The 22,428-nt window shown below is 41.5% G+C and overlaps 1 protein-coding gene and 1 long non-coding RNA gene across 2 annotated transcripts; one reads left to right on the top strand and one right to left on the bottom strand.

Moving 5' to 3' along the window:
- Window positions 1–1,059: 1,059 nt before the first annotated feature.
- On the top strand, window positions 1,060–20,042 carry LOC121393350. The gene is made up of 3 exons (XR_005961005.1): window positions 1,060–1,192; window positions 6,111–6,162; window positions 19,832–20,042. It is a non-coding gene; the product is annotated as an uncharacterized LOC121393350 (long non-coding RNA).
- On the bottom strand, window positions 7,321–18,723 carry LOC108715805 (protein shisa-4). Its single transcript, XM_018261281.2, has 5 exons — window positions 18,594–18,723; window positions 14,795–14,957; window positions 14,063–14,166; window positions 9,255–9,395; window positions 7,321–8,335 (listed from the first exon to the last, which is right to left on the bottom strand). The coding sequence occupies exons 1-5, from the start codon at window positions 18,703–18,705 to the stop codon at window positions 8,307–8,309; spliced, it is 549 nt and encodes a 182-aa protein (XP_018116770.1). The 5' UTR covers window positions 18,706–18,723; the 3' UTR covers window positions 7,321–8,306.
- Window positions 20,043–22,428: the final 2,386 nt, after the last annotated feature.

Here is a 22,428-nt window from a genome sequence, read left to right as displayed (position 1 = left end):
ATTCCCATGGCACACAGATCAGCTCTTAAAGTGATACTAACACTAAAAAAACTACTTTTTAAAATATGAATGTACATTAAAAGTTACCTATAGGTCATGTTGATCATTTTTAGCTGAGAGGTTTGGTTATCATTCTAAGTAATTGTTAGTTGAAGTTTATAAACCTGACTGTTCTGCCAACCTAACAATCTAAAAACAACTGAATTGAAAAAAGTGTTTGTAAGGTAAACAACCCCTTTAATTTGCAAATTACAGGGGAAAACCATAGAAACACAACTTAAGCTTTTTGAAAAGTAAACATAAATTCAAGTAACTTTGCAATATATATCAATTAAAAAATATTCAGACTTTTCATGATTTTTAATGGTTTGGAACAGTTGCCTAAGCCTAGCCCCCTGCTCTCCTGCTGATCTGTCTGACTACTTTGCTGAGCTGGCTGACTACTGTTACTTTGTATCAACAGCCATTTGTCCTTAGCCTGCATCCTCCAAACCCCACAATTCCCTGCACACGTGTATGGAAAGCATTTTAGGACAATACACGCTCCTGCATTCCCCTTCGTAAAGATGAAGTATGCAGACTCACTTATCCGAAGAAACTGCAGTCACACCTCCGTGCTGCCCACATTTGCTGTTGCAATCTACCCCCTTGTGACTCATTACTCAGCCCTCCCTCCTCGGTTCTCAGACCTCCCTCCTCAGCCCTCATTACAAAAGCCCTCCGTCCTCAGTCCTCCCTCCTCAGCTCTCAGCCCTCCCTCCTCCGTCCTCAGCCCTCTCTCCTCAGCCCTCATAACAAAATTAGGGAGGGCTGAGGAATGAGCCACGAGGGGGGGGGAGATTGCAACAGCAAATGTGGGCAGCACTGAGGCGTGACTGCAGTTTCTTCGGATAAGTGAGTAGAATAAGAGATGAGTCTGCATACTTCTTCTTTACGAGAGCGCATGCAGGAGCGTGTGTTCTCCCAAAATGCGTTCCGTACACTTGATTTCAATAAGGAACAGAACATCACAGTGCAATGCATTGTGGGTTATGTAGTTCCTACATGCTGTCTGTAAGCTGTGGAGAAGTTGTTACAATTTGTAACAGTGTTTAGTCCCTCCTTCCCTGCCAGGATTTCAAATGCTGCAGAAAGAGAAATCTCCTGAGATTTTCAGTGCAAAAGCTCATGATGACATCACCGGAGTTACCAGGTAGGGATTTTTTTTCTAAAGACACTAGTCAGCAGCACCCCTTGCCCCACCCCCAAAAAGCTCAAATAGACACATTGGTCAGTCCAAATAGACACATTGGTCAGTCAGTGGATTTTTTTAATTTTTTTTTTACTTTGAATTTTTCTTTAAATTTTTTAGGCAAACAGGTCTGGCTTAGCCTCCCCAAGTCTTAATGAAAATCCGCCTATGCATATGGTCCCATACAGGTCTGGACTAGGATTCAAAATAGGCTCTGGAATTTTAAGTACACAGAGGCCCAAACTGCTCCAGTCCCCACCCGCCCAATAAATAGTGAGTGTTTATGGCATCTTACAGCAGCCCCTCTAGCATTTACCAGAACTCTCAGATTGCTGGAGGCCCAGAGTTACTAGTCAGCTGCCTTGGACAGTGGCTTCTGTCAATTTATTGGAATTGGGCCCCAATGTTTTTATCATTTAAATAGAACTTGCCAGCCCATGACTTCAGTCTGCTTCAGGACATGTTCCATTTGCCCAAGACCCGATCAGTAATGCACCACAGTAAGCCTTGTTGCTCTCTGCATAAACAGCTTTTATGTGTAACAGCATAAAGCCCTAGTAAATACCTCACAACATGTCTCTATATTTCAAACCTACCAAAAGCAGTGCCCGAATGGGCCGGTGGGACACTGGGAAAAAACCCTTTATGGGCCCTGCCATCCCTGGCCCCCATGTTGCCACTGTCTCACCCTCACCCCCAGCAGCCTCTGGGTTTCTGTAATTTCTAGTGTTAAAAATGAAGGACTAGTTTTATTCAAATTATATCAGATACTTTGTGTTCTCTCAATCAGTGTCGGACTGGCCCACAGGGATACCAGGAAAATTCCCGGTGGGCCCATGTGTCAGTGGGCCTCTTGCTTCTAAACATTTGGTCTATTTCCGGGTCATTCCCTATTTCTTTATGGGAAAAAATGCTTAATTATTAAAGAATATAGTAAGTATATATGAATGACTAGGAGAATAAAGAGGTTGAGGGAGGAGAGGAGGAATACGTTTGGAAAGTGGGTCCATGGTCTAAGGCAGGGGTGTCCAAACTTTTTTCACCAAGGGCCATATGCGGTAAAATACACAGACAGCCGGGCCACTCACTGTGGCCACGCCCATTTTGTGGCCACACCCCCTGATTACCATGTTCATTTTACAAATTGTAAATAAGTAACACACACATACAGACACACATACATACAGTGACACATACAGACAGATACACACACACAGTGACACACATACAGACAGATACACACACACAGTGACACATACAAACAGATACACACACACAGTGACACATACAGACAGATACACACATACAGACACACACAGTGACACACACGTGACACATACAGACACACACACACAGTGACACATACAAACAGATACACACACAATGACACACATACAGACACACACACGTGACACATACATACAGACACACACACACACACACACACGTGACACATATAAACAGATACACACACAATGACACACATACAGACACACACACGTGACACATACAAACAGATACACACACACAGTGACACACATACAGACAGATACACACACAAGTGACATACAAACAGATACACACACACACACAAGTGACACATACAAACACACACACACAGATACACACACACAAACAGATACACACACAGTGACACACATACAGACAGATACAAACAGATACACACACACTAACTCACACACTGGATCTGTAACTGACTCCCTTGCCCGGCTGCAGCCTCACTAAATCCACCCCTCCCCCAAGCCAAGCACGAAGCAGTTACTCACAGATCAGATGCACGAAATCCAGCCCAGGTTAGGCAGCAGTGTAGAAGGGGAATGGAGCCATGCTTTCAGTTGTTTACCGCCCCCCTTCCTCCCCGCACTTCACTAAACTTCAGTCACGGGGAGGGCGGAGTTTAGGACAAGTTCTCAGAGTCTACACTGAAGCACTGTAGGTTCCGCCCCCCAATGACGCCGTGTGGTAGGAAAAAAAAATTTCTGGATGCTGAAAGACTTTTAGGGGGGGGGGGATTTTTGCACGCTGCGGGCCAATTAAAAATGGATATCGGGCCGCATTTGGCCCGCGGGCCGTAGTTTGGACACCCCTGGTCTAAGGTTTTCTGGTGGGCCCCTGGCATCTCAGTCCAACACTGCTCTCAATTACTTTATATTTGTGTTAGGAAGACAGAACTGATTTGTATTCACTCTCATTTCATCATGAGAGTCTGAGTGGGAGAGAAAGATTAATTCCCTAAGGTATATTAAAATAAGTGCTAACATTATTAATAATAAATTACAGGATGAGATGTACAAATTACTCCATTTATATCACTGTGGCCACAATGATGCATCCTGCACCACTGGTAAAGTTGGCCACTGACCCAAATTTCTGAAAAGGCTACAAAGGCTCGGGCCTAGGGCAGCACATTTTTTTGGGGCGGCATGCTGCCCAGCCACATCTATACTACTCACCTTGACACCTGGAGTGGGGAGCAAAGGAGCGGCAAAATAGTCCATGCATGGCTCACGCACGTCAGGGGGATCGGGCGCAGGAGGCAACTGGGTGCATGTTTTAGGAATCCAGCACTGGGGGCCCAGTTACTGTGCCATCTGGTCTAGGGGCACCCGCATTATAAAACAGAGCCTGGGTGGCCATACACTGACCGATCCTCTGATATCTGGTTGGTATGCGTGACCATACACATGAAGGCCACCTTCCATGGTTCTGTTCAACAGACTGTGGCTCCTCATCAATTCCTCATCTACTGATGTATTATGCACCCACCGACAAGGTACAATGGTAGATTACATTTTAAACATGAATCAGGATCACAGGATGATAGCTCACCAACCTGGTAGCACTTCCAATAACCCATCCCAATTCCCCACATTGCTAGTCGCACAAGTATTGCCACATAATAAAGAGGTAAATTGTAATCTACTTCTATCAGATGTGAAGTTTGGGGGATCACAGCGGGATTGTTAGCATAAATGCAGGCCACTCCAAGGTGAAAAGAAAAACAGTCCGTTTATTTTGAACCCAAAGAGCTTCCAGCAGCAGTCAAAATGTAACAGAAAGAAAACAGCTTCATTCAGCAACATAAAGTCCAGCAATAAACAAAATAGCTTACTTCAGCGTTTTTACGTTTTCAGTACCCCAAGGTACTATCCAGGCTTGGTCTGTGGGGAAAACACCAGGAAAATATCCACCTGGCTATCAGGCCCCCCAGGTCTCTCAAAGTACAGCCGTTCCAACAAATCCAGCCCAACCCTCCTGTGCAGCTCCTTCTCTCACACCCCTGCACACCTGCTGCTGACTCCCTTTAACACCCCTTGGCTGTCCAGCCCACCTTCTGGCTGCTTAACCCTCTGGTGTTTCTTAAAGGGAACATTCTTAAATGGATGGCTCAGAACCTAAAAACCGGGGATACATTTCTGCCATCCACTATAAATCCCGTCCGGCTTGTACACAGGAAATAAATTAAAAGATCTGATTGCATGCTACTGACAACTTCAGAGGTTTAATGCTTTTCCTGCCAAGCACATATAGATTTAATGCTGGCAGGCAAATGCTCTAACTGCCTAGAATGTATCTAACACATTCTTCACAGTTAGAGTATTTTCCTCTGCACCAGTGGCTTTTGCTGTGGGCTGTCATGTTCATCCTGTGATGCAATCATTGCAAATCCGACCTCCAAGCAGCAGATATGATCAGATTATGAGTTTGCTGCTTGGACTGTTTCTTCATCCGCTTAGCCCTGCCAACTACTGCAGGGACTCATCATCGTAGTTGGATCATTTATTTTGTTATTTCATTGGTTCACACCATTTCATTTGATTTTGTTTTTGTGGTTTCATTGCATTTTAGCCCTGCGTTATTGTTCATTAAATGTTATTAAGCATAGCTTTATAGTTTGGTAGTTTGTTGTAGATAGACATCTATATTTATCTATCTGATTTGATTAGGCATCAAACTGTTCAGTAGACCCCCTGGCATTCATATTTAGGATGATTTATCTTTGTATGTAAAATAATTGCAACAAATTGCACTTTTTCAGACGATTTTCAAAAATGTCACGAAAACCAAAGTTGGATTTGACAGAATGGGTATTTGTGTTTTTCTGAGGATCTTTGTACAGTTAGGGGGTCTTACTACACATAATACGCAGTCAGTGGGCTTCATGTGCAGAAAAATTATTTATACAATTTTCATTTGAGGTTATTTCATTGGTTCACACCATTTCATTTGATTTTTTTGTGGTTTCATTGCATTTTAGCCTTGCGTTATTGTTCATTCTGAAGCAGAAGACCTTTTAATTAGTCTATTCACACATGTGGGTAGGACTACACGGACGTTTTCAGCGCAATCTGACGCGCTGCAACAAAACGCATGCGACAAGTCAGGCAGCGTCTGCATCCAACAGTCGTGACGCATCGGATAAATGCTGCAACTTCATCCGACAATACATTCACTTACCTTATTTTTGTTGCATGCGTTTTGTCGCAGCGCGTTGGATCGCCCCGAAAACATCTGTGTAGTCCTACCCTGTACTGGTTCTTTTTCTTCTTACACATGACTTATTAATACGACTCTGGTTTTATCCCCTGCTAGTTTCTCATGGAAAGTATACCCAGTTGTTAGAAGAATTCAAAAAAGTGTTTTTCACCCATAGAAAGGAGGAGAAAGCTTTATTAATCATTAAAAAATGACTCTCCTCTAATAGCAGATATCGTTAATCCTGAAAAATCCGGAATGTCAGTGTTGCTTTAAAGGCAATATCAGAGGATAACTGGTTTTAATTTACTGGTATCATGTGGCCATCATTATTTCATTAAAAATAGCAAAGCACAAATGTCTCCTCTGTTTCCTTTTGTAGTTCTCCTGCTGAGCAATGCAAAGGAAGCAACTCCATAACAGTTTTATAACATGTAAGTTTATTTTTTTTTTTTAAAAAAACTGATACATTTGTAATAAAACAGTATAGTTCAGATACTCCAACATAAGATTTAAGCAAGAAAATACTTTCAAACAATATGTTTTATCAAAAAGGGGCACTACTGTGTCTCAAAACACTCAAATAAATAATGATTTATACTTTTTTGTAAAAAGTACGTTTTAAAAGCTAATTTTGTGTATTTCCCCCCTCTCAGGTTTCCCTTGCCAGCTCTAGTGGTGTAATTATATGTTACTGGGCCTCACAGCAAAATATTTTTAAGGCCCCGAAAAATGGCCAGAAGTACACCAGTTTTACCAATACGTATTGAAATAGCTAATTTACTAGGGACTCATGGAACCCCTTATACCCCCTACAGCTAGGTCTGCTTCCTCTGTAGTTGCGACCCTGTACCTCAATAAGATAGATTACTGACCCCCTAAACTTTTACGGTTTAAAACTTACAGGAACAGTTACACCAAAAAATGTAATTGTTTCAAATCAATTAAAATATTGTGTACTGTTTCCCTGCACTGGTAAAAGTTAAGTGTTTGCTTTAGAAACACTACTATAAGTTTTTATAAACAAGCTGCTGTAACCAAGGGGCCAGCCTTTTAAAGCACAGGTTACATAGTGAATAAAGTACCCCCTCTCGTAAATTATAAGGATATTATAAGTTATCGAGGCGTTTCATGACCATATAAAAACACGAGGCCGAAGGCCGAATGTTTTTATACAGGTCATGGAACTCCGAGGTTACTTCTAATATCCTCATATTTTGCAACTGGGGGTACTTTATTTATTATAATACACAAGTTTCAGTGAGTCATGTGACAGAAATGACATCAGAACTCACTGTTTATAACTGTTGACATCAGAACTCACCGTTTATAAGGATATAATTTACAGGATATTCATGGCTTTTGTGTATTATATAGCAGATAACAGATGGACTCTGTAGAACCCCATTACTTTGAAACTCTTACTTTTTGGTGTTACTGTTCCTTTAAGTTGCTCAAAAGCTGATTTAAATCAATCTAATCAAATGTCAACTATTTAGAAAGTTCACAACCTAACTACTGATTGTTTATTAGGAAGGGGGGAATCATTCTTTAAAGCCTTTACAGGTTTTACAAAATGCAAATGATACATATTGTGAAGGTGAAGTGGCCCTTTAAGGGTAAGATTTTCTTTACACAAATTCTGTCAATTCACTATTTTTCTCCAAATGTATTCCTTAAATCACGGCTTTAATACAATTCTAAAATGTGTACCAAATAACGCTGGCTTTGGATTTAGCCACCAAATCAATTAAGGAACTGGTGCAGATGTTGTTGCTCTTGAGCAGCCACCAAATTGCAACAGTAGTTGTGAGTCCCTCCAAAAACAGTCAAGATTATTGAAAAAATGCAAAAATATTTATTAGGACATAGTAGAAAACGGCCTAATGTGTTTCGTGAGCCTATGAGCATGTGCCCTAACAGGCACAAAACGTGTTAGGCCATTTTCTACTATGTCCTAATAAATATTTTTGCATTTTTTTTATTATCTTGACTGTGGGTCCTGGCACCTGTTCTTTCTGTTTTTGGTCTTGAGCAGCCTTCAGCTGTGGGAGTTGTAGTTTAACAATGTCTGGAAGTTGGCTGTGCATCTTTAGCATGAGGCCAGAAGGACAGATGTTCATGGAGCAATTGTTCCAATCAACCTAAAGCCCAACCTTGTGCCTAATGTCCCATACACAACATCCTTTGTACCCGTGAAAGGTAGCAGCAAGACTTATGGTGGCAATATAGGCATAAATAAGATTGTTTATGGGTATTGGTCACTTCAGGAATTGGGCAGGTTTGAAAATGGTTGGTCTGGTCATTTCCTGCTTTTCATACATGTTAGGAACAAAATGAATGGGGACTATACAGTGTATGACCCCTTGTAGCTGGTTGGTCCATGTATTTACTGTGTCTGTGTATGGGAAATTTTTCATCTTCCAGTGATTCCAAACTGCAAAGCGCTAGTCACTAAAGCAAAACATATAACAGAATATTAACTCATATGGCACTCAGAGAGCACGTTGCCTTCTCTCCATTCTTTAGAAAGTTCACTGATAACATATTTAACAGCTGCCAATCAGGTGCTTCAAGGTTATGCCATCAAAGTCTGTTTTTCACCCCCTGCAAAGACAAACAAACATGTATTTCCCAGTGTATACAGCAGGCTGAAATGAGAATCAGTACAAATATCAGTCCCCAGACTGTAGGGGCAGATTTACATAGGGTCGAATATCGAGGGTTAATTAACCCTCGATATTCGACTGCCGAATGTAAATCCTTCAACTTCGAATATCGAAGTCGAAGGATTTAGCGCAAATAGTTTGATCGAACGATCGAGCGAAAGGATTTTAATCCATCAATCGAACGATTTTAATCCATCGATCGAGCAATTTTTCTTCGACCTAAAAATTGTTACAAAGCCTATGGGGACCTCCCCAATCTACATTTGACTGACAGCAAGAGTCTGTTGTGCAGTTTTCTATGTATAGCATAGTGACATAATGCAGAATCTATATAAAAAATATAGTTATTAGTTGGGTAAAACAAATGGGCAAAGTAAAGGAAAATGTCCCTCCGTCATAGAGTGTTTTTTTGTTACTTTTGCTTTTTATTCAGCAGCTCTCCAGTTTGCAATTTCAGCAGTCTAGTAACTAGGGTCCAAATTACCGTAGCAAACATGTATTGATTTGAATAAGAGACTGGAATATGAATAGGAGAGGGTCTGAATAGAAAGACGAGTAATAAAATGTAGGAATAACAATATATTTGTAGCCTTAAAAAGTGTTTGTTTTTAGACGGTCAGTGACCCCCATTTGAAAGCAGGAATGAGTCAGAAGACGAAGGCAAATCATTGAAAAACTATAAAAAAATAAATAATGACGACCAATTGAAAAGTTTCTTAGAATTGGCTTTTCTATAACATAACAGAAGTGAACTTAAAGGTGAACCGCCCCTTTAAAGGAACTGCAGACATGACAGAAAACTATAATTATGATGTACAAAAATGAATTTATCTTCCAGGGGCCCGTGACCACCTCACCTGGGTAGGCTGGGGGTGGCAAGTATTGGCCTGGGTAACTCGGATGTGTTGCGACTGGCTGGTATCCTGCTGAGGGCATCGCTGCAATCACTGGCTGCAGAGGCATGATATTAGTCATTGTCACATTGGTATGACTGGAGCCTACAGTTGAGGGAAAAAGGATATCTTGTTAATATAAAAATAAAATAATTTCATAGCACCCAACACCTGATGTTTGATTAAAAGGGTTAAAAGAATTTAACAGCGCAAAGATAATGCAAGAAAAAAAAACATCACATACTTTTGTTTCTTTCTAAAGGTTTAGATCACCTTTAATGGGGTGGCTCACCTTTATGTAAATTTTTAGTATGTTATAGAATGACCAATTCTAAGCAACTTTTCAATTGATCTTCATTATTTATTTTTTACAGTGTTTTAATAATTTGGCCTTTTCTTCTGAATCCTTCCAGTTTTCAAATGAACCCCCATCTATAAACACGTGCTCTGTAAGGCTACACATTTGATGCTATTGCTACTTTTAATTACTCATTTTTCTATCATGGTTCCTAGGGTAATTTGGACCCTAGCAACCTGATTGCGGAAATTCTAAATTGGAGAACATCTGATTAAATAACTGAAAAACCGCAAATAATAAAAAAAAAAAAACAATTGCAAATTGTCTCAGAATATAACTCTCTAAATCATACTAAAAGTTACCTCAACGGTGAGCCACCCCTTTAATTAATTTTTCACTGTGTTCTAAACAGTGCTAAATAGTCTTCATTTTTACACACCATTCAAGCAGTATTTCATTTAGATTTGCAGCTCATTGTTTTTGGATGGTTGATACAACTTACCCTAGCAACCAGGCCATGCTTTGGGAGTAAGAACAAGAGCAAGAGCAGCACTATTTACCCATATATACTGGAGTATAAGCCGACCCGAGTGTAAGCCGAAGTACCTAATTTTACCTAAGAAAACTGGGAAAATTTATTGACTCGAGTATAAGCCTAGGGTGAGAAATGCATTTTAGGACATGTTCAGCAGAACACACGCTCCTGCATGCACTCTGCTAGGGAAGAACTGGCATTTAAGTAAAAGAAGTTTAGTGAAAATCAGATGAGTGTCTTTTGGTGTTGCCCAGCATCTTCGTTGACAATAATAATCCCATAATGTTTTACACTGTATTGTATGGTTTTGTTTTACAATGCAAATCAGCAAGCAGTCTAATAGTCTTCTAAAAAGTATACCGGTATGTTAAAGTTGCTGCTTACTCACTGATCCAAAGACTGCAGTTACTCCTCCGTGTTGCCCATACTTGTTGTTGTAATCTACCCCCTCGTGGCTTGGTCCTCCTACTTTAGCCCTCAGCCCCTCTCTTCTAAGCTCTACTCACTTAGTCCTTCCTCCTCAGCCCTTCCCTTCCGTGCTCAAAGCTGACATGACAACGCTAGCTCAAAACTTGAACGCAGAACACGGAGGGTTAAGAGGGGAAGGGCTGTGGAGGGAGGACTGAGTGAGGAGAGCTTAGAAGGGAGAGGCTGAGGGCTAAGGAAGGCGGACCAAGCCAAATTCATTTGATGAAATTCGTTTGATCTAATATGCAACAGTACCAAGGATTTGCTACTAGATATGTTTTACATGTTTGAACACAGAGTTTTTCTTATTGTGTGTGTATATATATACTGTATATATATATATATATTCATTTCCCTTATGAACTTTTTTACCTTTTTCAACTAACTTTGATTAATTATGTTTATTCACCTGGCCAAAAACGTCATGATGATGTCACCACTTCCTGTTTCCTGCCACTGGGGGTTTAAATGGTTGATGTTTGTTTGTGTGTGCACTTTGAGAAAGGCTTAGAGTGCTAGCCAAAACGTTAGTTGTTTTTTGATCCAATAAACACTTGAAAATTTATTTTAAGACCTGTGAGTGCAACCTTCATCCGTTGCTATATCTGTACTTAATGGGCTTTTTGCACCCAGGCGAAATCAACCATGTGACGAGCTGTGCTGGCTTCCAGAACCTTATATATATTATTGCTTATGGATGGACAAACAATAGAAAAATCATTATGACAATAGAAAAACAGCCTATTTACAAGTACATTAGAGGGCATTATAGACAGAGGAGTGTAGATCATTCCCCACTGTGATGACAGCGAGGTTGTTGAATGGCAGATTCTATTTATACCATTAAGAGTCGCTTGGATGACTTTTTTCATCTTACGATCTACAATTAGTTAGTATAGGCATTGTTATATACAGTAATATTTCTGCGTGTATAGATAGGTCTGTCTATGCATATGTATATATATATATATATATATATATATATATATATATATATATATATATATATATATATATATATATATATATATATATATATATATATATATATAACGAAGAATGCCGGCACAACACGTATACAGGTATAAGGTGCCTGGGTGCAAAGCTGTTTAAAGGTATGTGCAATGGTTCCAAAAAAGCTAGCACTCACAGGTCTTAAAGTGGAAAAAAAGGGTTTTATTCAAACAGAAAAAATGAACGTTTCAGCTAGGTCCCTAGTCTTTCTCAAGGCTAGGGACCTAGCCGAAACTTAAGTTTTTTCTGTTTAAATAAAACCCTTTTTTTTCCACTTTAAGACCTGTGAGTGCTAGCTTTTTTGGAACCATTATATATATATATATATATATATATATATATGCCATGGGGTTCATTTGGAAACATTGAACTTGATGGACTTTGGTCTTTTTTCAAACCAATTTAAAGGAATTGTTCAGTATACAAATAAAAACTGGGTAAACAGATAGGCTCCCCTAAACTGCCATAAATTCAACCAATCAAAATGTATTAATAAAATCAAATTTTTTAAACTCAGTGAATTAAATCAACCTGAAAACTCGAATCGATTTTGATTTGAATTTTAAAAACTCAATTACAGTTTTGTCTACAAAAAAACTCGAATGTCAGGAAGGCTGCAAACAACTCCAAATTAATCCCTGGACCTCTCCCATTGACTTTAAAAGCAACCACTTAAAACGTGCCGAATAGTCTAATTTGATTTTTTAAAAGGCCAGAGTACGATAAATCTCAAAACTCATATTTTTTTAAAAAACTCAAATCGAATAACTCCCTAGTCGAATTTGACAGTTTTGACCATAAAAAAATTCTAATTTTCATTTCGACCCTTGATAAATTTGCCCCCTAGTGTTGTGCTAAGAAAATTTTCTATACTCCATTGCCATTTCAAAATAGTATTTATTGTAACATATTAAAAACATAAACCAACGCGTTTCATGCTTACCCAGCACTTAATCATATGCAATCCCAGATAAGTCACATGTCTCTATAAACATATAAAACCAATCATGATTGAGAACTTTTAGTTGAGTGGGCTGTTCTGGAATATCTTGATGAGCTATTTATGCAACAAGGGACCTTCTCAATCATGATTGGTTTTAATTGTAGGGTGGGCTTAATTGAAAAAATAAATAAATAAATAAATATATATATATATATATATAGACGTGACTTATCTGGGATTGCCTGTGATTAAGTGCTGGGTAAGCATGAAACTTGTTGGGCTCCATGTGGGGTGATTTATGTTTTTAATATGCTACAATAAATACTATTTTTAAATGGCATGAGTATAGAGAATTTTCTTAGCATAATGTTTACCTCTTTTTGGTCACTAGAGGTCTCTATCATGCCATATATTTTACTGTATACTTAACTGAAGGTTCTGTAGCCAATATAATCTTTGTATGATTTCAATTGCCCTAGTTGTGTGCTAGCAAGACCAGACTGAGCTGCACTGGCAACGTTACCAGATACCGTTACCAAGGTGTGAGCTCCTATACTGTTTATGATGGTTTGAGAAAATGCATTGGGGTGAAAACTCATGTAAAACTCGTGTAACTAATAAATAATTTTTAGTATGTAGCGCTATAGTAAACTTGAGTGCACCTTACTCTACTATAAGCTCCACTCCCATTAAATGTGCTCCAAATGAGACCTTATAATCTTAGGGAGTGAGCCCTCGCAGCAGTGTGGAAGCAGGGTGTAGTGCAACTGTAACTGTATTCAGGGTGCAAATAATTGGGCGCCAGTGGTTCTTATAACTTAACCATTGAACAGATTTATTGTACATATACAATCATCATTGGAGTGTACCATAAAGAGAACCTGCAGGATCATACATCAACATTGGCAATACTCACAGCAGCTTTGGTCAATATAAGTTCCCACGTGAACAAGAACAATGTATGCAGCTTCACTGAGGAGGTACACCCAGCTTTCAGCCTTTTCCCTAAGTGGAACCTAAGGGGAAACTCTATCCTAAGTCTGTACACTTAGTCGCTACTTCTGGGCAATTAGTACCCGGGATCTTAATCCCACTCACAATTCTCGGAGGAGCCTCAAGCTGCTCAGATAAATATCCTGACTGTCTGTCAATCCTATAGTGACCTGTGAAGGTGAATAGCCTATCCTTGCTAATCCTACCTTAATCAGGTTCCACGAAAACTCTGCCTGATTACTCAGGCAAGAGCCAGCAAAAATGGACACTGAAAGCATGACTTCAGAGACATTTATACTTTAGCACAGTGCCATCTACTGGTCACTGTGAGAAACAACAAGGGGCATAGCTTAAAGCAGGAATAGGAAACAGTTCCCCCTCCTAACTGTATTTTAGGACCCAGTTAGGTGTCTATAACACTAGGGGACTGCCTGCTAAATAATACTGGGGATGGCTATTTTACACATCCCTACAAGTACAATTCAGAACAATAAATCAGAATCTAGATGTGAGGTACTTACGCTGTCGTTGGGCCCCCAACAAATAGCATTTGCAAATGCAAGAGATAATTGAGGCTACCAGTGTGAGGCCGATAAAGATGCTGAATCCAATGATCACCCAAAAACTGTTGAAGCAAAATAAGTCATATCAGGAAAAATGGAAATGGTAAATCTCTTCCTCTGCATTTGTCTGAATCTACGACTCTTTGTGTAACGCTGTGCATGATACATCTCCATTGACATGTAAAGATCTTCCTCCCCATAGAGCTCTACATACCTGCCCAGATTTCATTGGGATGTTTAGTAGATTTTGGCCATACTGCCTAGTTAGGCTAAAGATGTAGTTAGCTAGAGGGGCAAACACAGAGCAGAGCAGAGTAGCAGGGTTGGCAGCAGCCTTGTACACACATCTATCAAATCAGGCTCCAAGGTGGTGAGCACCAAAAAGGAGTATTGTTGACCACAACCATGGAGGCTGGGCAGCAGATGTGACACAACTGATGTCTTACTGTGGCAATTGTACCTATACCAAGTAGTCACAAAAGTATCTCATCGTTCTCCCCATAAGGAATGACAGTTGTGCAGTTGGGAGCTATAAAAGATCATGAATCATGCTAAATGTAAAATCAAAAGTCCCACATGTCAGTGACCTACCTTTCCTAGGGCTTAGGTAATGAATTGCCAGACTGGAGAAAGTGAAAGTGAAACATTAAGAATAAACACGAAATCCCCATTCTTTCTTTTGCCACTTACTTGTTTACAATGCACAGAAGCTGGGATTGGTTCAGCTGGGTTCCAGGCAAGATACCGCAGTGCCTTTCTAAGCAGTTTCCAGCACAAAAGCCAAACAGGCAATTTTGTTGTGGGTGGTAACGGAAATCCGAACCGATGTAGGGAGCACAGTTGTCTGCCAGCACTGTGGGAAAAGCAGAGGAAATAAAAAGACAAAGCAACATTATAAAGTCAACTCTTTGTTGCAACGCATTCTATTACCTTAATTCAACTGGTCAATATTCATTGCACATTACTAAAATATAATATCAAAATATATAAAACGATTGGTCCCTCAAGCCAATGATTGAATAATAACGACAACAAATGCAGGCCATCAGGGCGAGGACTGTTGATTCGAATTGCCAGATCAATATCTGACTTGTTTTTGGTCAGATATTGGTTGGGCAGACCCCTCGGATGGCCTCATACACAGGCCAGTAAGCTGCTCACTCAATCTGGAAGGACCAAGTCTTCAGTGTTTATCACATTGTTTATTCTGTCCCTGTCTAAAAGTAGAGTATAAGTTCCTCTTCTGAATAGTAGTGATGTGCAGGTCAGGGTTTTCCTGACCCACACCCGACCCTAACCCGCCCTGCTCCAGCCTGCACCCGCGTTTCCGGGGTCCTTTTATAGACCCGCGCCGCCCCGCCCCACTGATGATGTCACAAAAGGGGCGGGGTGAGCAGACGTGAGACTATAAAACCGGAAGTCGGAAGCCGGAATTTGAAAGTGTTCCCACGAGGAGCAGTGCGAGGTCGACCCGAACCCACCAGACCCGTGGGTGAACTTGCGGGTCCCGCGAGTATCGAGCCGGCCCGCACATCACTAATGAATAGGTATTGTGCCAAACATAATTTTGCCTATTGTTTTAATTAGGAATCATCTATGTTTTCTGTTATTTCTTGCACCACGTAAAATCTAAAACTGAAAGTAAAATCAAGTTTTACTTCCTGGTTCGCACAAAACAAATCAGCAGTCCCCTCTTTATAATAAGCTTATCTAAATGCCTAGCAGGCTGGGCATAACTATAAAAGTGTCATATATTGTATGCCCAAAAAAGCAGAGTAAAATGCAGAGTGAAAAATGGTATATTCTCATTGCTGTATTTACTGGGAATGAATTCTATCCATTACAGAGAACTAATTTTATCATTGATCAAGGCGTGACATTTTTATGCCAGACTTATTATGAAGATTAAACCATTACGATACCTTCTTATTTAAGTGGGACAGTTCCCTATTTAGGAACCAAAAAGGGGCGGGTTCATATTAAAGGAGAACTAACCCCTAAAAATGAATATGCCATAATTTATATACTTTATATACCATATTTTATATACTGAACTTTTTGCATCAGACTAAAGTTTCAGCTTCTCAATAGCTAATTTAATTCTCCTTTAAGTTGGGTGAAGTATGCCTGTGTTTGGGCAGGATGGGGTCTACATTCCACAACTAAGAATTTGTGTTTGGAAAAGTTATGTAAAAGTCTGCGTAAAAGGCATTTGCCTTAGTTTTGATCTGTGGCTGGTCCTATGGTAACTGTCCTTTTGGCCGATTGGTCAGATTCTGCAAAGGGTCACTGCGCGTATAGACTCTACTCTCAGCTACACATTCATATAGAATTGTTTTAAAGCTCTGTATAGACACATGGTTTGTACAAGGTCAATGTAAATTGTATACTAGCACTTTATTTTGAAGGGCAGGTTCACCTTCAAATTAACTTTTAGTATGTGCAGAATGGCTAATCATAAACAACTTTTCAAATTGGCCTTCATTTTTTTCTTTTTAGCAGTTTTTGAATTATTTCCCTTGTTTTGCTGACTCTTTCCAGCTTTCAAATGGGGGTCACTGACCCCATCTTAAAACAAATGCTGTGTAAGGCTACAAATGTATAATTATTGCTTCTTGTATTACTATTAGAGCTTTTTATTCAGGGCCTCTCCTATTGATATCCCAGTCTCTTATTCATATCAATGCATGGTTGCTATGGTACTTTGGACCCTACCAGCGTCGCACTAGGGGGCCGGGGCCCATCTGGGCTGCTGCCTCATGGGCCCCGCCACAAAGCCTCCCCTCCGGGCCCTCTGTCCGGGCCACAACCCCCTCGGCACCCCTGCGCCTACCTTCTATTTCTTGCAGGTGCACAGAGGGCCAAGGAGGGAAATCGGAAGCTGTGTCAGCGGCCTCACGCAGGGAGTATGTCTGGGCCGGCGGGGCCCACCAAGATTTTTCCCCATGTCCCGCCGGCTCAGTCCGACCCTGGACCCTACCAACCAGATTGCTGAAATACTGAACTTGAGAGCTGTTGAATAAAAAGCTAAATAACTCAAAAACCACACATAATAAAAACCAAATGCAAATTGTCTCTATACATCAGTGCGGTCCAACTTCTGTGGTACCGAGAGCTGAAATTTTTCTGGCCCTTATGATGGAGGGCCCGATAATGGAAGCCAGTGTTGACCACAACCTGTTTTAAACCACACCACTTTAAACCACACCAAAGTTACCACAAGACCATGTTCACATTAATGGTGGTAGCACACCAAAAGCCAAATGGTTGGTGCTTACTTCAGTGATATCACTTATGACTCATATGTGAAAAAACTTTATTAAGTCATATTAAGACATACCCTTAAATCCATATGCCTCCTCCTCCCCTGTGAATAACACAACAACCCCAGCACACGATTAAACACCTTAAGGGCCCTTAACAGCAATATTCAAAGGCCAACAAATCCCAGGCGGAGTATGACACACCTAGGGAGCATAGGGCAGGCAGAGTATGGCACATACAGGGAGCATAGGGCAGGCAGAGTATGGCACACACAAGGAGTATAGAGAAGGCAGAGTATATGACACACACAGGGAGCATAGGGAAGGCAAAGTATGACACACACAGGGAGCATAGGGCAGGCAGAGTATGGCACAGACAGGGAGCATAGGGCAGGCAGAGTATGGCACACACACAGGGAGAATAGAGAAGGCAGAGTATGGCACACACACAGGGAACATAGGGAAGGCAGAGTACAGCACACACAGGGAGCTTAGAGAAAGTAGAGTATGGCACACACAGGGAGCATAGGGAAGGCAGAACAGAGCAGAAGACAGGGAAACATATCAGGACCACTCTAAGATGTTCTACATACAGTGACACAGTGCTGTTGATATGAGCAGGTGAACAATGTGGGCAATTTCAGTCTGGGTCTCAGGTGCAAACAGTACAGGGATTTAGGGCGTGAACAATACAGGGGGGTTACAGTCTCTTTGATGTTTAAACAATTCAGGGGCCAGTTAATCTCTGTAGTGATACCTTTTAAATCTTACACATGGTAAGCAGACACAGCAGGCACACGTTTTTATGTGGGGGGTCACAGTTCTGCTCTACATCACACTAAAAGTTAATTTAAAGGTGAAAAACCCCTTTAACGCAACCATTCACCAAGAATAAGTGATAATATAACATACAGACATATGAATGTATAATGCATTCTACTGGAGCCATAAAGGAACATGTATAAGGTTACCCACGTGTCTGTAATAAAACTACAGAAGGGTGAGAAGCAGCAATAACACTGGGGACATCCCACCCACCATGGACAACATAGATTAAGACATACAAAAACGTTTCTTGCAAGTAGGTTGAACAGAGCTCTTGAACAGAGCTTACATTAAATGTATAAATGAAGCCATAAACCTGACAAGCCCACTTAGGACCCCAAAACACAGGTGTGGCACCAAAACACACAGTGATTTCCAGCAACAGAGACACAAGCACAGACCTGCCGGCACGGGGATCAGGCACAGGAGGAGGGATGTCGCTGCTGCCTTAACGAGCTGCATTCTAAGTCTCTGATTGCTGCCTGTAAAATGTTGTGCTGTGTCTGTGCTCATTCAGACCGAATCCCAGGAAACTCCCCTTTCTGAGTGCCAAAATTAGACGCTCCAAGGGGCGGAGGCAGGGGCTTCCGTTGCTCATCGGCTCCATCACATTTCTGTCTGGGGAATGTGCAGGTGGCAGTGAGGTTTCCTATACCTTTCACATGGCAGTGGGCAACTATGGAAGTCTTGCCCACTGCCATGTTCAAGTCCAGAAAAAGAAAATCTCGATAAGTATGATTTGATCTTCTCGTTTCTTGTTCCTTTCACATGGCAGTGGGCAAGGCTTCCATAGTTGCCCCCTGCCATGTTCAAGTCCAGGAAAAGAAAATCTCGGTTATTATGATTTGATTTTCTCGTGTTTCGATTTGTCGGTACTTCAGCCTTTGATGTGGGAGTCAAATTCGAGACTTACATGGGCTACCCCCCCCTGAACTCCACACCATCGGGTTTAATTACTTTTTATTGCAAATATTAAACATTTCTATGCAGTTATTTGCATCCAAATAAACCATTTACCACCGTTTTTAGGTAGGTCCCATTCTACTTTTCAGGGGACTCCTACTTATGAATCCAGTTCTTTTTAGTGAGCCCTGCGCTACCCAAGCCACACTGCGCCACACTTTAGGGATTCATTGCAGTGCAGTGGGTACTGGCACCAGGGGCGTAACTACAGAGGAAGCAGACCCTGCGGCTGCAGGGGGCCCAAGAGGCATAGGGGGCCCCATAAGGCTCTAATTAATTAGGAATTTTAATATATATTGTTAGTACAGGACAACCAATGGATATTTTGGTATTTTGGGAGCCCTAAAATTATTTTGCTGTGGGGCCCAGTAACATCTAGTTACGACCCACTGCATGGATCACATAAAGAAAGGGCTGTGTGACAGAGCCCCTATACTGCATCTTTGCATGGTACGGTCTGCATGCTTGGAAAGCTCTACTATATAAACAGAGGGTAACAATTACTAAAAGCACATAGCTTACCAATGAGTCAACAACTAATATTTGTTTTAAATGTAATGTGTTATTTGGATTTTGGACTCTGTGTGAATTTCTTCTTTCTGATGTGAGTGGGAGAGAGGGATTCTCGGAGGTGTTGCAATATGTGATTAGTTTCGTTTCTCTGTTCTGTACACAGGAAAGCTGCATGATTCAAGTCATTGCCCCTCACACACACCCAGGGCTGCATCAGCCAGGACTCACTTCTAATGCAGATCTTACCTAGGAGGGGAGAGACCTGCAAATTACTCCTTTATATTCCTATAGCCACAGTGATGGCATGCCTCGCAACATTTTGGAAATAGAACGAGGGACCAAAATGGACATTTTTGACCATGCCCATTTTTGTGGCCACAGCCCTTAATTGCAATAAAAAATTTGGCAGGTTACAAAAGTTTGGACACATTTCTGTGGTTTTTATGTGTTATTACAGTTTTGTTAATGAAAGTGAATTGCCCTTTCTGCTGCTAGTCACAGTTTCCCTAAAGGTGGCCATACACCTTGAGATCCGCTCGTATGGAAATTTCGCCACAAGAGCGGATCTCTCCCCAATGTGCACACATTGAGGTGGGCGATAGGGCCCAACGATCAGATCATAATGCAGCCAATATGGGCAGTCTGATCGCAGGACCACATCAACAAACAGATGCGGCCACGATCCAATGGGATTTTTAGCCCTGCCCGATCGGCCAGATGTTGATCAGGGAAGCCTGTCGGAGGGCCACACACATGGTCGGTATGTCGGCAGCTTTTGGCTTCTGGCCAGCTCAAGAGGGCTGCTTATGTTAAATTGCTACAATTACTTATTTGCTTATCTGAAATTGTTACAAATGTATCCAAGTGCACCTTGTAGCTACTCTGGGCTCTCTGCCAAAAGCCAATTAAGTTAGAAACTTTGTATCTTTTTCTGGCTGTTCAGGGAGGATATCAAACAGAAATTCAGGACATTTCAGTAACAAGCTGGGACTGCAGGTTGAGCTGTCAAAATCGGGACTGTCCCGCTGAAAACGGGACAGTTCGGAGGTATTGGCCATACACAGAGCAATCCTCTGTTATCCAGTGGCATAACTAGAAATGGGTGGGCCTGTTTGGGTGCAGGATGTGCACCAAGGCCCCCTGCCAGGAATAAAGCACAAACAAACTCCTGAAAGATTCCCTCTGCCCTGCTGCCCGTGATAGCATTTATTTCTAGCGCCCATGATAGCTACTCCACTGATGGTATGTGGTTATTTGGTACAAGAACTATGGATGGCCACCTTTCATAGTTATGGTCATTCAGTCCGACATCCAAAACAAAGCTGTTGCTCCTCATCTGCTGATGCACTATTCATACTCTGACATAGAACAATGTCAGACTACATTTTTAAAAAATGATCAACAGGATCTCAGGATGACTTATCATAACTGTCCATCAACCTGTCACTTTTGATACCCCATGCCATTTCTCCACAGGGCTGCTCGCCCTTTTTATAACCAGACAAGTATAATAAATAAATACAAAGATCTGATTGCTTAATATGGGCAACTTGCACTGGCAGAATTTAGCACCTATCTTAATAATTGAGCCCACCTAAAAAGCGTTGCTGTCTCTGCCCCTTAGGAGAACTAAACCCCCCGTTAATCAAAAATCCCCATCCCCTTCCGTCCATTGGCCCCCTCACTGCTTTCTCCCTCCTTAGTAACTCAGTGGAAAAGTGTCCCTGTCATGTGCCTTGGCTTATTCATGCAGAGTAGCGCAGCGGAGCTCTCCGGCGACATCTTCTGTATCTTCTGGTTCCTCGCGGAAGTGAGCGCCGGCACAGAGCTTTTGCGCACATGCACAGTTGGGACAATTCTAGTATTCGTGCCTACTGCACATGCGCGGAAAGCTTTGAAGATTGCCGAGGGAAAAAAGAGTATCTGAAGATACAGAAAAATCCAGACAAATGTTTAAAACAAGTAGCCCAGGGCCAGGTCTGGAGTGAGAGTCAAAAAAAGGCCCTGGCACTTCAGGTACACAGAGGCCCAAACAGCCCACTAAATACTGACTATCTATGGCACCTTATAGCAGCCCCTCTAGGCATTTGCCAGAACCCACAGATTGCCAGTCCGGGCCTTCCCAGGGCCCCTTATCAACAGTTCTGTACAAAGCAGAAACAAAGTCCCTTCATTTGTTCTTGAGCTGACAGTATGCTGATTGTCAGTGGGTGATGGAAGTTGCAGTTCAAAAACATCTGAAAGGTGGACAATTATTATTATTATTACATGTATGTAACACTGAGATGAAGAGTTATTTTCATATTTTGCCCTACTGCCGCCATCTTTCCTTGGGGGGGGGAAGGTTGAATTTGAGAGACGTGTCAAGTTTTTTTGCAGCCACAGCTATAATGATACAAACTCGCTGAAAAATAGAGATGTCGCGAACTGTTCGCCGGCGAACTTGTTCGCGCGAACATCGGGTGTTCGCGCTCGCCGGAAGTTCGCGAACGTCGCGCGACGTTCGCCATTTTGGGTTCGCCATTGTTGGCGCTTTTTTTTGCCCTCTCACCCCAGACCAGCAGGTACATGGCAGCCAATCAGGAAGCTCTCCCCTGGACCACTCCCCTTCCCTATAAAAACCGAAGCCCTGCAGCGTTTTTTCACTCTGCCTGTGTGTGCTGAAGAGATAGTGTAGGGAGAGAGCTGCTGCCTGTTAGTGATTTCAGGGACAGTTGAAAGTTTGCTGGCTAGTAATCGTTTTGATACTGCTCTGTTATT

Source organism: Xenopus laevis, chromosome 4S (assembly GCF_017654675.1).
Source record: "Xenopus laevis strain J_2021 chromosome 4S, Xenopus_laevis_v10.1, whole genome shotgun sequence".
In the NCBI taxonomy this organism is placed as follows: domain Eukaryota; kingdom Metazoa; phylum Chordata; class Amphibia; order Anura; family Pipidae; genus Xenopus; species Xenopus laevis.
Note: the sequence above shows the minus strand (reverse complement) of the source record. Positions and strands in the feature narration are given on the sequence as shown.